Source organism: Lepus europaeus, chromosome 3, assembly GCF_033115175.1.
Source record: "Lepus europaeus isolate LE1 chromosome 3, mLepTim1.pri, whole genome shotgun sequence".
Classification (NCBI taxonomy): domain Eukaryota; kingdom Metazoa; phylum Chordata; class Mammalia; order Lagomorpha; family Leporidae; genus Lepus; species Lepus europaeus.
In genome coordinates this window covers 107,988,314-108,005,104 of record NC_084829.1, presented here as the reverse complement: position 1 = coordinate 108,005,104, position 16,791 = coordinate 107,988,314, and the positions used below count along the sequence as shown (strand labels likewise).

The 16,791-nt window shown below is 40.1% G+C and overlaps 1 protein-coding gene across 1 annotated transcript in view; it reads right to left on the bottom strand.

Annotated features, from left to right (window-relative positions):
- CDC40 (cell division cycle 40) overlaps positions 1 to 16,791 on the bottom strand; it is a 52,076-nt gene that overhangs the window by 2,670 nt on the left and 32,615 nt on the right. The window contains exons 9-15 of the mRNA XM_062186600.1: positions 16,315 to 16,389; positions 13,420 to 13,465; positions 11,438 to 11,539; positions 9,022 to 9,137; positions 8,647 to 8,780; positions 1,842 to 1,918; positions 238 to 382 (exon numbers count right to left, since the gene is read on the bottom strand). Of these exons, the coding sequence (XP_062042584.1) occupies positions 238 to 382; positions 1,842 to 1,918; positions 8,647 to 8,780; positions 9,022 to 9,137; positions 11,438 to 11,539; positions 13,420 to 13,465; positions 16,315 to 16,389 (695 nt within the window). The remainder of the gene's footprint in view (positions 1 to 237; positions 383 to 1,841; positions 1,919 to 8,646; positions 8,781 to 9,021; positions 9,138 to 11,437; positions 11,540 to 13,419; positions 13,466 to 16,314; positions 16,390 to 16,791) is intronic.

Below are 16,791 nucleotides of genomic sequence, written 5' to 3'. Positions count from 1 at the left end.
ACAGAGACAGGGATTTATCAAGTGGTTAAAGGACACAGACCTAAATAACCTAAGATATACTGAAGTAAGAACTTAAAACCAAATTATAATATTTATAAATTATTCTGTCCTTTATAGCTGGCATTTTGACAGATTACACGGTTCTCACATAATTACATATGTGAAAGTGATTTGTGACATGTTGTTACTTGTACAACAATAGTTTATATCACGAGAATGGAGTAGGTTTAAACTTACCTCATGTCTGGTGAAAAGTCCACCTGACAAGCATAACCTGCTACCATGTGGCCCTTAAAAATTTTTTTCTTATTTAATCTAAATCTGTTCTGGGCTCCAAAAATTAAGATTTGGTTGTCCATTGATTGGCATGCTAGCCATTTCCCTGTAAATTCAATAAAAGAGACATTTGAGAAAAGACTGAAAATTAAAAAAAAAAATCTTTTTATTGAAAATACATTCACTGTCACTAATATTCTTGCTTACAACTGCTTTATAATGCTAAATATATAAAATATGCATTATTTATGAAAATACTTAAAATGCTAAATATGATTGTGTTAAGAGGTGTACTAGACTTTGCTCATACAACCCTGGAACACTGAACATTATTTATATAAAGTTTTTTAAAAAAATGAACAAACACAGAAATTCCAAGCCTAGTGTTAATAAGATTAAACTAAAATTTATGAAATGAGACAAATTTGTAATAAGTGTAAACAACAGGCCTATGGAGAGAAAGAGACCTATCTGTGGCAATTATGAAATAAAGAAAGATTAATAGTGGTGAGAAAGCCTAGGATTACTAAATAAAATTGTAAAAGAGAGATAAGATTTAAAAAAAAAAAAAAGCTATAGTAACTGTTTTTTAAAAGCCACAGTGTTCTTTCTCTACCCAGGATTCATGAAAGCCCCCGGAGCCTAAACTGCTTGCATGCTACAGACTGCGACATATCACTAACGAAGGAAAGAACCCTCATAAAGCATGAGTGGGCCATGGCCTTGCTGAAGAGGCACACGACGATTGTCACAGATGCTTTACACACACCTTGAGAGGTGGACACACAGTTATAACGCGTATACTGCAGTCATCACCAAAATAGGATCCAGTTAGGCTGATCTTCTCATAAAAATGACAGGCACTGGAGAGCTGTCCCCAGTCTGCCTGCAGTACAGGCCCAGATGGAACAGCCAGTTCTTCCTTGTCTCTTTTCCCTTGCTCCACACTAAGAGTAGCTGTGTGAGCGAACTGTGGCTTCAATGATGATGTTCCCCAAGCATCAGATCCTCTGCTTTAATACTCCACGTGGAGCTACAATTCTATCAGTACAGTGTCAGTTTCTCTGTAGCACAAATTATCTCGTACTTAAAAGGAGACGGATTACTGTACAGGAGACAGTATTAAATAGATTTATCTTGTTCATCTTATTTTTGCATAGGAAAATCTTTTATAGTAAATTGCTAAGGTGTTCTCATTATGGAGAATCAGATGGAAATTTCCTATCCTTTGAAAGAAAAGAGCTTACAGTAAATCACTAATTCTTTTGGAATGGCATAAAAAGAAAAAAGAAAAATTTGACTATCAGAGAAAAATCCTAGATGCTCAGGCAATGTTGGCTATAAATCATTGTTTCTTTTATTTTTTATTTAAAACAAACAGAGTAGATAAGGTGATTCACATTTGAAAACCAGCAATTATTTCTAATATAGAAAAGAATTCCTTGTACAAGTATGGCACTGTGACAATCTCTCCCTGTAAGGAACAGCCAAAAATTTTCATGAATAAAGAAATTGTACCATGTCTTAGAAGCTCATTGAAGAACATTTTGTATGTATTAACTCACCATTTGGAGACAAAGTCACTGCAGGCATTGAGTGCATACTGGGTTCTGCTATATACTTGAAATCCACAGGGATGTCCCTAAAAATTGAAAATCACCTATCAGAATAAGTCATTTAAAACAGGGCCATTAGAAGAACAATCTCTGAAACAAAGGGATAATATCCAAATCAAAGCAAGTGATTAAAACTGCATATTTCATAAACCTTTCAAGAAAATCCCTGGAGGGGGGAAAAATCACAAAATGACAGCATATTGCTTATTATAAATCTTTAATTCATAAATGACTTTCCATGATAATTATAACAGTGCCAGTGAGTTTGCTTTCTAATTCTATTTGACTTAAACTTTGGCCTTTATGGTAAAAAAAAAAAATCTGTTACTGAAGGTTCTTTCATAATGAACTCATCTGAAAATGCAGCATGGTAAGCAGAAGCAAGATGTCTGAGGCAAGCCTACAGGAAGTGTCATCTGCCTGTCAGTCATCCGAATTTCTCATTACTCTGCAAGCAGGTTAGAGTGCTAACAAGCCTTCAGCGATGCAAGTGGATGGCAGGCACAGCTGGAGGGGTCTGTGAGCCGTTTTAGCGCATCCAGAAATAATGACCAAGGCCAAGAGGATCAAGTGCTTGGTACCTGGCCTATTTTTGGTTGACATGTGTAAAGCATTTCAAATAGGCTCAGTACAAGGAGAAAGAATAGTCAAAACGAAACCCAAGTGATACAAAAGGATAAAATAAACAACAAAAATGTAAAACCAGTCAACCTAAGTAGAGAATCACCAAAGGTTCATGGTACCTTTTCATTTTTAATATTCTCTGTGATAATAGTTCTTCAGTCATTATGAAAGGATTTTTGGTCTTCACACTTCTCATGAGATCAGAAATGTGTGGGCAATGCAATCTGATGAGTAATTCAAAATATGAAGTGGTGATTTCAATTTCAAACTCTGGTTCAAGATCCTAGATGCTCATTAATTGAAGAATAATAATAATAATTTGCCTACATGTAACGATTTTCTATACTGACTAATGCATCCATTTAGAAGGATCAAATGGTTGGAAAAAACTTCCCTCAAGGTTTTGGTCTGGGGAAATTTTCAGGTATAACCTGGGGAACAACACCATTTGTCAGATTTCCAACTGTTTATACCTCCAAGCCACCAAAAAAAACAAAACAAAACAAAACAAAAAAAAAACCTGACATGCAGAATGAAACAAATGTATTAAAAAGTATCCTATTCTAAAGAAGATTCCTATCATATTTTCCCCTCCTCATATTTATTATTAGTGGCTAATAATCTTATATTTTAAAATAGAAGAGCATTTTCTAAATCAAATTGACCATAGTCAAAGTTCTTATTAATCAATGGTTTACTAAAAATAAAGGAAAAAATTCAAAAGGACCCTTTATTTCAAGGAATCTTGGTATAACGAGCTCTAGGACAAGAAATGAATCTGAACAACCTGTGGACTTTATTATTTCTAGCAAAAATGTCTATCTTGCCCAGTTAGTTATGAACACAACACTATGTTTGAATTAGATAATGGTAATTCAGTAGAAGCACCTCATATCTGGAAAATAATCTTCAATTTGCAAGTGATTTCATCAAAAAACCCAACTAACAAATGTCTTAATTTATTTTCATTTTACTTGGAAGGAGAGGAGAGAGAGTCACTGTGAAGTTGTTGGTTCACTCAGGAAACACCCCCAGTACAGCTAAGGGTAGGCCAAGGCAAAGCCAGGAGCCCAGAACTCAAATGTTCTTCCATGTGGGTGTTAAGGACCCAAGTATTTGAACCATCACCTACTGCCTCCCATTAACAGAAAGCTGGACTAAATGTGGAGCTGAACTCAAACCCAGGCCCTCTGATATGGAATGCAGGCATCTCAAGTCATATTAATCACTGTACCAAACACTCCAAATATGAAATTTTCAAGATAAACAGTAGTATGAACCTCTCTAAAATTTTCTTTTAAAAATATTTCACCAAGGGGCCAGCACTGTGGTGCTGTGGATTCAGCCTCCGCCTGTGGCACCAGCATCCCATATGGATGCTGGTTCTAGTCCCGGTTGCTCCTCTTCCAATCCAGCTCTCTGCTATGGCCTGGGAAAGCAGTAGTAGATGGCCCAAGTGTTTGGGCACCTGCACCCATGTGGGAGACCTGGAAAAAGTTCCTGGCTTCAGATTGGCCCAGCTCTAGTCGTTGTGGCTATTTGGGGAGTGAACCAGCAGATGGAAGACCTCTCTCTCTGTCTCTCCCCCTCTCTCTGTCTGTAACTCCACCTTTCAAATAAATCTTTAAAAAAATATTTCACCAAAGTAAATACCTTCAGGAGAAAGCATGTCTATAACATTTCATGCATTCAATCAATTAAAATACCTGCAGGCTGCCGAGCACCTAACATAATCTGTGATTTTCCTTTAGAATGTTGTAACAGTCTTAGATGTGTAGTATCATTTAAGAAAGCCATTTCCTTTGGTTTGTTTTCTTCTGTCATCATTATGCTTCTCTAAGAAGGTATAGGAGGCAAACACTCCACATCTGAAGGCACTGTGCCGATGCCGTTCCTACAGCTGGGATCAGCTCTCATTCGAGGAGGTCAGGCTCTGCCTTCCTCTCCTATGTAAGCTCCAGTATCACTAGTGCTTGCTTGTAGGGATGGCTAGACACAACAAGCATGCTTCTGTGGATCCTACTTGTCTTGGTAGTGTGACTGATTCTCATTTTTATTGCCTTCTTACTAAAAAAAATACAAGTTATACTCTCTCCTTACTAGTTTGTTCATTTATCTAACTACTCACCCACATTACCAAAGATTCAAGCCTTGGAATTAAGTTTAGATTCCTGATTTGAATGTTGGTCCTATATATGAATTCAGGTCCAATATAACCGTGGGTGATTTATTTAACCTAACTTAGTTTCCTTATATTAAAAAAAAAAGGCGGGGGGGAATAATAAGTGCAAACATCTCCTAAGATTGCTTGGTACAGTGAATCAGAGTTCATATAAAATGCTTGCCATAGAGACTGGCGTATGGAAATTACTCCATAAATGTCACATTACTAATAACTGCAACAACGATGACTTCTTTAGATACTCAGTGCATGCCAGGTACATCGACTGCTGCTGCCTAACACTGTTCTTCCTTTTGTGATTAAGAACTTGTTAAGGGGCCAGCGCTGTGCCATACTGGGTAAAGCTGCCACTTGCAGTGCTGTCATCTCACATGGGTGTTGGTTCAAGTTCCAGTTGCTGCACTTCTGATCGAGCTGCCTGCTAATGTTCCTGGGAGAACAGCGGAAGGTGGCCGAAGTGCGTAGGCCTTGTATCCACGTGGGAGACCTAGACCCTGAAGAAGCTCCTGCCTCCTTGCTCTGGATTGGCCCAGCTCTGGAGACTGTGGCCATTTGGGGAGTGAACCAGCAGATGAAGATCTCTCTCTCTCCCCTTTTGCCTCTCTCCCTTTCTCTCTCTCTCTCCCCCTCTCTGTGACTTTGCCTTTCAAATAATTAAGTCTTACAAAAAAACAACAAAGAATTTGTTAAAGAGGAAAAAACAAGCACTCACAACACGCTACAAGCTAGGGGGAAGCATAGGACAGGGGCTATGACAAACAAGAAACCCCCAATCTTATCTGAGGATTGGTCAGAACTGCTCTGATGGTACAGGTTAAGAGGAAATCTGAGGCTGTCATCGTTTATAATGAAAGAGTATCATGACTTTCTAGAAGTATTTCTTAAGATCTGATAGGGGATAAAAAGAAACATGCTAATGTTATCCCTTAGCTGATCAATGGTCTACTATAGAAAACACACAAGTGCTCTTAACTTTGCAATTGGTACATTATTTAAATAGTTTACCAATTTCTTTTAGACCTCTCTATATTAAAAATAGAGCATATAGCTCAGTGGTTAAGATGCCTGCGTTCTACATTGAAGAATCTGGCTTCCATACCAGCTTTATCTTCTGACCCCAGCTTCCTGTTAATGTGGACCCTGGGGAGCAGCAATGATAATTCAAGTAATTAGGTTCTTGCCACCCATGAAAGAGACTTGAATTGTGTTCCCAGCTCCCAGCTATGGCCTGGGTTGTGGTAAGAATTTGGAGAGTGAACCAGACAACGGGAGCTCTCTATCTGTCTCTCTCGCAACAACAGCAAAATAATAAATAAATAAATAAAGTGAGTTGAAATATTGAAAGCTCAAGTATAATCAAACTGTTAAGGTACATAAAATAAAACATGTCTTCATATATTTATTCTTAGAGCATCATGCAAATGATCTAAGATGGCTCATATATAAGATTCTCTGCAAAAACATCATTTCTGAAGTAAGAAAGATCACTGTTGCAAGGCAAACTTAAACCTTGGACCTTAAAGGTGATGCTCTACATTAAGACAATATATAAAGTACAGTCGACTCTCCATTAATTGGGGGTTAGTTGGACTGGACAAGGTGATGGTCGTGGAGAGTGTGGGAGAAAGTTACATTTAAATTCTATTAAATCTTCAGTTATTCAAATTGTCCGGATAATGGTTACAGACTTGCTCGGTTTCCCAAAAGGACTCAGTCTGAGGAGGAAACCACTGATTCTGTTTTAAGGCTTCCCATTTCTTCTCCTTCTTTTTTTTTTTTAAAGACTTATTTACTTATTTGAAAGGCAGAGTTACAGAGAGATGGAGAGACAGAGAGAGAGATCAATTGATCTTCCAACTTCTGGTTCACTCCTCAGGTTGCCACAACAACCAGTGCTGGGTCAGGCCGAAGCCAGGAGCCAGAAGCTTCATCCAGATCGCCCACATGGGAGGTAGGAGTCCATGCACTTGGAATAGCTTCTGCTGCTTTCCCAGGTGCATTAGCAGGGAGTGGAATCAGAAGTGGAGCAGCCGGGACTCAAACCAGTACCCATATGGGATATCGGTGTTGAAGGCAGCCACTTTATCCACCGTACCACAATGCTGGCTGCTTCCTATTTCTCCTTAAAAACAGAACATCTTCTGGGGGTGGGAAGATGAACATTCTAGTTTTTGAATGGCTGTAATCATGGTTGAACTGTGCTTCATAACTGATTATAAAAACAAGTAGGGTTCTATGCAAACATTGTTTAACAAATTTATTATGTATTTTTGCAACTAAATTGTACACATGGTTTATGATACTTAATAAAACTAGCTTTAATACTTCTTGACTTTTGAAAAGGTTTTTTGTTTTCCTCTAGCAAAATTAACTCATATATTCTGATTATATTTTACAAGGAAAATATTTGTGTAAGGGTGATGATATGGGACAAATTTTAGTACTGAATAATCACAAAGCAGCCTTTTGAAGACTTAAAGAGATACATCAGTAGTTTCTTTGGATTGGCTTTGAGGTCACAATTTTATGCTTCATCCCAAACAAAACCAATATAGTCTACACATCTGTGGTTCATACATATGGCCATTTTGGGTAAGATACTAAGTAAGAATGTAAGACAGCACAATATAAACCTATCATCACTGTAAGAGAAACAAGTCAAAATACATATCCTTTGGAAAGACTATGAAGATTATCCAAATACTAGATTTTTATTTCTCTACGTGGTTACTTGAATTGTGTCTTTTTTTTTTTTTTTTTAAGATTTATTTCTTTATTTGAAAGGCAGAGTTACAGAGAGAGGCAGAGGCAGAGAGAGGTCTTCCATCATTTGCTGGTTCATTCCCCAGATGGCTGCAACGGCCAGAGCTATGCCTGTCTGAAGCCAGGAGCTTCTTCTGGGTCTCCAACATGGGTGCAGGGGCCCAAGCACTTGGGCCATCCTCTGCTGCTTTCCCAGGCCATAAGAGATAGTTAGATCAGAAGTGGAACAGCTGAAAAAGATTCGAACCAGTGCCCATATGGGATGACAGCACTGTAGGTAGTGGCTTCACCTGCTACGCCACAGCACTGGCCACACTGCTGTTGTTTTTCAAAGATTTATTGATTTGGGGCTGGTGCTGTGGTGCAGTGGGTTAACGCCCTGGCCTGAAGCGCCAGCATCCCATATGGGTGCTGGTTCTAGTCCCGGATGCTCCTCTTCCAATCCAGCTCTGCTATGGCCTGGGAAAGCAGTAGAAGGTGGATCCCTGGATCTTCCTTGTCCTTGGATCCCTTCACCCACATGGGAGACCTGGAAGAAGCTCCTGGCTCCTGGCTTCGGATCGGTGCAGCTCCAGCTGTTGCAGCCATCTGGGGAGTGAACCAGCAGATGCAAGACCTCTCTCTCTGTCTCTACCTCTCTCTATAACTCTTTCAAATAAATAAAAATGAATCTTAAAAAAAAAAAAGATTTACTGATTTATTTGAGTCAGAGTTAGAGAAAGGGAAAGACAAAGAGAGGGAGAGGGGAAGGGAGAGGGGGAGGGGAAGAGGGAGGGGGAGGGAGATCTTCCATCCATTGGTTCACTCGCCAAATGGCCGCCAACAGCCAGAGCTGGGCCAGGCCAAACCCAGTTGCCAGGAACTTTATCCAGGTCTCCTACATGGGTGGCAGAGGCCCAAACAATTGGGCCATCCTCCGATGCTTTTCTTAGGCCACCAACAGGGAGCTGGATCAAAAGTAGAGGTGCTGGGACATGAACTGGCGCCCAAGTAGGATGCCAGTGTAACAGGCAGTGGCTTTACCCACTATACCACAAAACTGGCCCCTACTTACAATGCTTGGCTGGCAAACCAGGATCACAGTTGCAAAAATATTCAAATGGTTGATAATCAGGTTTTATCTGTGGCTACAAATTTTTAAACTGCATGTTTTATGGAAATCAGTTTTTCAACTGGAAAACTCACCATTCCCAAACTCTTAGGCTCTTATCATCAGATGTACTAACAAATCTCCTGTTTTCATCAACAAAAACAATGGTGTTGACAGCTCCCAAATGCCGATCATATTCCTGCACAATTTCTCCACTTCGAATGTCCCACTGTAAATCAAATAAGAACAAAGGTAAAGGCAGATGTTAAGCAGATTTATGAATTCTGGAAAGCAGGAAGGGAGAAGATCCCCAATATCATGTTTTTATGTATTTCATTATTTTCTACTAAGTACAGGACATCAGCAGTCCCCAAAAGGAGCAAACATTAATGAATTCATGTTCCGTATAGCATCCTCTGACACAACATAAAGTTCCAGAATTTTAATAAAAATACGGTAAAGAAACTTACTTGTACAATCTTTTTATCAGACATCCCAGCCACAAAGAGATTTTGCTTGTCTTCATCAGGATTGAATTTGACACAGTAGGGCACTTTTCGGTTTGTAAATCTTGATATACACTGTCCTAAAACCAAAGGTTCAAATTAGATAAAATAAATTTGACCACTTAATAATGACTGTGGGATTAAGATCTAGAGGTCATTTGCTTAAATTTTTTTGAGGTCAGCCTTCTTGCTCTTTATTATAAACGACACTGCCCCTTTTCACAGATTTTTAATGATTAAAAACAATTCTACCAATTGTAGAACAGATTAATCACAATGCCCCTTACATGATGGAAAACCACAAGCAACAGAAAAACAAACTAGCAATATAAGCCACTTGGGTGAATCTCAGGTTTTATATTGAGTGAAAGATACTGCCAATAAAGGAGAATATAAGGATGATCCCATTTACAAGAAGCTGAAGAACAGGCAGAATGAATTCTTGAGGGCAGATATGGTTCTGTGGTTACTGGGAATGGGTACAGACTGGAAAAGCACATAAGAAACTCTACAAAATGCTGGGAATATTCTATATGTTGTCCTTGGTGTAAACAACTGCATAGATAGGATACTATGATTCTATATATTTTTATAGAAATCTCACTGAATATTTACACACTTTATATACTTTATGGTTGAGCTTGGCTACAAAATAAGCAAAATTAACCAACCTATTCTGACTATATTCCACAAGGGAAACATTTGCACAAGGGAGAGGATATGGAGCAACTTTTAGTATTAAATAAATATAAAGCAGACATTTAAAAAAGAGCGATATCAGTATTTTGTTTGGGTTGGTTCTGAGGCTAGGATCTTACACACAATTCCTAGCATAAACAATATCTTACACACATGCATATCTAACACATTTGTACATAGATAATGATTTCTAGAAGAGCCTGTTGAGTGGTGGTTTCTGAGCCTTGGCATCACAGTGGAATAATCACCGAATCCAAGACCTGGACCAAAGCTCTGAGATGGGACTCAGGCACCATTAATTTTAAAGTTCTTCAGATGCTTATGGTGTGCATGCAGCCAGAACTGAGGGCAACTGTGAAAGAGGGGAAGTGCATGGGCTCTGGTGTTCGAGAGAACTTGGTTTGAAGCCAACTCTGTCACTTACTAGCTGTGTGACCCTAGAAAAGCTACTTCTTTAAGCCTCAGTTTCTTCATTTATAATGTAGGAACAGTACTTCATAGGGGTGTATTAGAACCGAGGAGCAGGTGTGTGGCCTTGTGGTTTACATGCTCACACCCCATTCTCAGAGTGTCCGCATTCAATCGCCGGCTCTTGCTCCTAACTCCAGCTTCCCATTGACACAGTGATGATGGCCCAAATGATTTCAGTTCCTGTCACTCCTTTGGAAGAACTGGATTGAGTTCCTGGCTACTGGCTTTGTCGTCAGCTGGGCACTATTTGTGGGTATTTGGGGAGTAAACCAGTGATGGGTTTACTTCAAACACAAACACCACAGAGATGTCACTCAAATAAAATAAAAAGAAAAAACTGAATGAGATATTGCAAATTAGTACTTAGCATAATACATGGTAAACAGTAAGTGTTTAATAAATATTAGCTATTATCACTACATTTAAAAGATGGCTTTTTAATTATATAAATTATAAAAGCCACAATATACCAATGCAACTAATATGGCTGCAAATATATAAAATCAATGGGCACATAGGAGTTTACACTGACATTTTAATCAATTTGAGCAATCAAGTTTATTCTGTTCATGTGACATTCATTGTGCTTCTGGTAAGTGCAATACACTGTGCTAGGTGATGTAGGGGAACAATAAGACAAATTAGATGATCTAGGAAGATTTCCAATCTGCTTACCCGTCAATATGTTTGCATTATAAATGGTATTTGGCTGGAGCAAAGCTCACAGTGAGAGTCACTTCATAGCTGAGTTTCACCTCTACAATTATATTTTGTGGTATTAACTCTTAGTCAATGATAGGACAATCTGCAATTTCAGAAGGTATTGTTTTGCCACAGAAGAGTACATACACGACTGCATATATAAATGCTAATTTATAAGATAAACAGGTATATGTGTGTCACTTCATGTCCCAGCTGTTCCTCTTCTAATCCAGCTCTCTGCTATAACCTGGGAAAGCAGTAGAAGATGGCCCAAGCACTTGGGCCCCTGTACCTGCATGGGAGATACAGAAGAAGCTCCTGGCTCCAGGCTTAGGATTGGCTTAGCTCTGGCCATTGTGGCCATTTGGGGAGTAGACCAGCAGATGGAAGACCTTTCTCTCTGTCTCTCCTTCTCTCTGTCTGTAGCACTACCTCTCAAATAAATAAATAACATCTTAAAAAAAAGAAAAGGTAAGCAGGTAGTAGTATTGCATAAGTGAGCTTTTACCCGTCTCGGTGTCCCAGAGCTTCAGGTATCTGTCATAGGCTGCACTAAGGAACTGTGTTCCTGCGGTGTTGAAGCAGATGTCCCTTACGGCTTTACTGTGACCTAAAGGGAGAGCCAACAGAAACAGCAGTGAATTGAAGTTTTGTACCTTCTCTTCAAACACAAACACCATAGAGAGCAACAGCATTCAACAGCGGTTCCCAAGTCAATTGTGAGTCATGAGCACTGGGCCCCCACTGCCTGATTTACTGACTTAGCATCCGTTGTGTGTGGGCCTAGCAATGTGGGTGTTTTTTCCCTTTCAAGAAGCTCCTCCGGTGATTCTGATGCATAATGCTTTGGTAAGAACCAAGGCAAAAGGTATAATTATTTTTTTAAAGTTTGTCATGGCAATCTCTTAAAATGCAGTACATATAACAGATGACTAACTACAGGAATTTACGGGAACATAATAGACCAATTATTGCCAATGAAAGAAATGACTACTGGAATTTTGGAGGTTCACTCTGAGACAGCTCACCAGGTTGGAAGTGAAAACAAAGTGACTTAACCTCAAGTTCTGGAAATTAGAGCCCTTGCCCAGTAATTGTATTTCTGTGACCACGCTACCAAATTCCCTAAACTGATTCAGAATCTCAAAGACAAAGTGTTTTTGAAAAGTATAGTATCAGCATCTATTTTGTTTGGTAATAAATTAATTCTAAGGTGCTGATTATACTTTACTAGGAAGTCAATCTTGCCAGGAGAATTAACTCTTCTGAAAGTTATCGAGATAAATGAAACACGGCTAAACAAAAGCAGAAACTTTCCTGGCCCTGAGTCACCACCACCAATGCCATGGCAACTAGGCATTCTTTTTTACAGCAGGAGTCTTGGTCGGAGCTGCTATCCTTTCCCTGTTCTATGGAAAAATGTTCTTCCACTACATGGCAACAGAAGAGGACCAAATCCACTACATCTGATGGAGACATTTTGTTCCCTTGCACCCAGCAAAGAGCCTTCCACAAGTGTTTGCTTGGGCTGCTGTGGCACTTTGGGCAGGATTTACTTACGCACTGAAGTCCTAAAATCATAACTAAGCACTCAGAACAGACTCCCACATGATTCTAAAAGCAGAGCCACTGCAAGCCACACACAGTTTGAATGTGGGCTAGGTAAGTTAGGGGAGAGTAACTCGCTTTCACACGGAACTAGAAAGACCACCAAGCTTTCCCAACAGCTGCTTGTCTCAAAGAGGTCCTCCCTCTGGCCCTCTTCTTCAAGAAGTCCTCTCAATCTTACCCTTCGCGACTGTGACTGCCACCCATCTAATGGCTTACTCAACAGTCTCTCCTCCATCTCCCAAAGGCAGTTCTAATACATGAGTCTCAGAACGCATCTTCCTCTTGTGTTCTCTCTCTGACTGGCCCCACGATACATCCAGCCACCTGGGGGTCACCCTGGATTCCTGCCATACTCTTCTCACTCACTTCCCTAATTAATACCACTGACTTTACCTCTTAATGGTTTCTCTCTTCTCCATCTCTGCTGTTTTAGCTCATCATCGCTATTTAGTTCAGGTCAGTGGAATACAGCAACTGTTTAATGGCTTGTCAGTGTTCTTAGGATACAGTCTAAACTCTCGATTAGTGGCACATAAGGAAGGTCCTCCAAATTCTGGTTCCCCTTCAACTACTTTTTCCGCTTTTGTCTCTGCCCATCCTACGATCCCCCCACCCCACCGCACCCCCAGTTCTGAAATCTAAGTAATCCCCTGCAGCAGCACACTTTCTCACACCACTTTGGGTTTTGCTTCTGCTTAATTTTTTCATTTCCGACTTCTCCTTGTCTTTGTGGGGAAGCTTAGTCCTCTTTCCAGACCCAGCTCAGAGCTATGAAGACTTTCCTTCACATCAATGTAGTCAATTACTGCCAATAATGTCACTGTACTTTGAAAAGCCTTCCCAAACAGATTTATAGCCGGAAAGAAAAAAAGACATTACCAATAAATGTTCGCAGACAGCGGCGGTCTCCATAAACCTCCCACAACTGGGGGAAAAAAACAAGTGGAAATATCAAATTTAGTAAAAGTCTTTCAATCAACAACAGTTAAATGCTGGCTATGTGTGTGCATAAGTGTGTGTGAGAACAAGGGATTTAAGCATCAAATACCGCATGATACTAGCAGTTTGTACTGTATTATTTCTTTTTTTTTTTTTTTTTTGACAGGCAGAGTGGATAGTGAGAGAGAGAGACAGAGAGAAAGGTCTTCCTTTTGCTGTTGGGTCACCCTCCAATGGCCGCTGCGGCCGGCGCATCTCGATGATCCGAAGCCAGGAGCCAGGTGCTTCTCCTGGTCTCCCATGCGGGTGCAGGGCCCAAGCACTTGGGCCATCCTCCACTGCCTTCCCGGGCCATAGCAGAGTCTAGCTGGCCTGGAAGAGGGGCAACCAGGATAGAATCCGGCGCCCCAACTGGGACTAGAACCTGGTGTGCCGGTGCCGCAAGGCGGAGGATTAGCCTGTTAAGCCACGGCGCCAGCCGCTGTACTGTATTATTTCAAACACACATATGTGCACACAGCTCTCTTTAAAACTTTCATTTTACATCCAAATATCAAAAGGACTTAACTATGGATCAAGTTAATATGGGTGATTTTCATGCTCTTACTGTGTTTTTTCCTACATATTTTCTATGCTGAAAAGTTACTGCCATGTACATAACGTTTTGATACTGAAAGTGGTTTTTTTTTTTCCATTTTACTTTTCTGAAGGAACACATAAAAGCTATGTTAAAATGATGATCTGGGGGCCAATGCTGTGGTGTAGCGGTTAAAGCCACCACCTGCAGGGCTGGTATCCCATAGGGGAGCCGATTTGAGTCCCGGCTGCTTTACTACTGATCTAACTCCGTGCTATGGCAGAGAGAAAGCAGTAGAAGATGGCCCAAATTCTTGGGTCCCTGCACCTGCGTGGGAGACCCAGAAGAAGCTCCTGGCTCCTGGCTTCAGACTGGTGCAACTCTGGCCATTGCTGTCATTTGGGAGTGAACCAATGGATGGAAGACCTCTTTCTCTCTCTCTCTCACTTTCTCTCTCTGTGTAACTTTGACTTTCAAATAAATACAATAAATCTTTAAAAAAAAAAAAAGATTTATTTATTTATTTGAAAGACAAAGTTACAGAGAGAGGTACAGAGAGAGAGGTCTTCCATCCGTTGGTTCACTACCCAGATAGCTGCAATGGCCGGAGCTGCATCGATCTGAAGCCAGGAGCCAGGAGCCAGGAGCTTCTTCCAGGTCTCCCACGTGGGTGCAGGGGCCCAAGGACTTGGGCCATCTTCTATGCTATCCCAAGCCATAGCAGAGAGCTGGATCGGAAGAGGAGCAGCCAGCACTCGAACCGGCGCCCATATGGGATGTCTGTGTTTCAGGCCAGGGCTTTAACCTGCTGTACCATAGCGCCGGCCCCAATAAATAAATAAATAAATAAAAAAAAAAAAAAAAAAAAAAAAGATGATCTAGACTAAAATAACAGGCTGTAATTCTCATCATATCTAAAGTGGATTAATACAATAGCTTCAAAACTAGCACCATTCTTGCCTGCCTCCAATCCAATCCTTAATAAAATAATAATGCTAGTCTCTAAAAATAAAAAGCATTTCCTGGCCACTCAGCACCAACAAGATGGTCTCAGTTCCAGTAACAAGCTGGTCAAGGACCTCCAAGACCTGGTCCCTTGTCTGTGGACTGTAAGCATTCTTTGTCTCAGATTTTACGCTCTGGCAACCACAAAACTATTATAGTTTCCAGGATATATCATGCTGATTCATCCCTTTCCCTTGTCTCAAATATATGCCACTCGTGTCCCCTTTACTTCATTAAGGCTCCTACTGAGGTATGCTCCCTCTTTGAAATCAGAACAGCATCCACCTGCCTTACATTGATAAAGTACATCATAATGAATTCATCACCCTAAGGCTAGGGACAGTGCCTTAATATTTTTAATCCTTCGCCCACTGCCCACTGTACTTAATGTTTACCGAAATGAGCTCAAGTGAAGTCTATATGTTTTTACTTGGTCAAAGAGAAGACCATAATCTCAACAGCATAAAGTGAAAGGAAACAAAGGCTGCTACTCCAAATTCTGTTTTGGGTGATTAAAGACAAATGCCTAAATGGTTGTTCTCAACAAAAGGAGCTGCCTTTCTATATTGTTAATAGATATCAATTATTTATAAAAGATAAAACTTTAATGATTCAACTTCCCAAGCCCCAAGAGCACCGCAGGACTGGTATTTATTGAACCATAATGATATGGACCTAGAGAACACAAAACAGGTAAGACTAGCCTTACCAATCTAAGATAGTTCTCAAGGCTTTCATCATGCCCAAGCTGACACGCACTGGCCACTGAGGGTGGAGCTTCCCAAGACACCAAAAGTAGGAGAAGGGCTGGGAGCCTTTCTGCTACTGATGTCTACTAGTATGCAGAAAAAAAAGGATGAATTTCATTGTCTCTTCTTTACAAATGGGGTTTCTATCACATGTCCTCTCTACCTCAGAAGGTTCTGAGGAACAAATAAACTGCTCCAAACTCCAAACCTCTATTAAAAATGCATTATTAGGGATTAAATATTCATGTGCCCAACACTAAAGTGACTGGCTCACATCCTAATCAATTGTCTAAGCTTTAAAAAGGGTCTAGCCGATCGGACCACAGAGTCATATTTGAATCTACGTGTTTGGAAACAGCTCATAAACTGCTGCATTCATAGGGCCTACAAGAAAATAATTAGCCTCTAATTGCCTAACAAACCCAAATTTATTTATAATTAAGCAAACAGAACTAACCAAACTGCTAGGTTTGCAGCACTCCTATTTTGTAATAGAAAACTCACCTTAATTTTACAGTCCATGGAGCAAGACAGCAACAAATGGCCAGAGAGAGGAAACAATCTTACTGCACTGACGCCCTATAAAAAGGATCACAGTTACCAGAAACGTTCAAATATCAGCTAAAATTAAACACAAGGAAAAGACAGCATATTTTAAACAACCCAAGTTGCTATTCAAAAATCATGCCCCAGAATAACCTCATTAGTATTCCAAGAGCAGGCCTTACTGACACTAAGCTTTTGAAGATATTCTTTTTTAACCTTTCACATTGACTTCCTCACCCAAGGGAATCCTCAGTCAAACAAATTGTTAATCCCTCCCCCCACATTTCTTTTCCTTCATTTGCTTAGTCCCTTTGTTCTTTGCAAAGAGCTGGAAATGATCGGTTGGGACAGTGTAGATGTAGAATATCAATATCTTAAGTTCCCATGTATGTTGTTGCTACATGAGTTTAAGTATCACAGTTTATAAACTGGGGA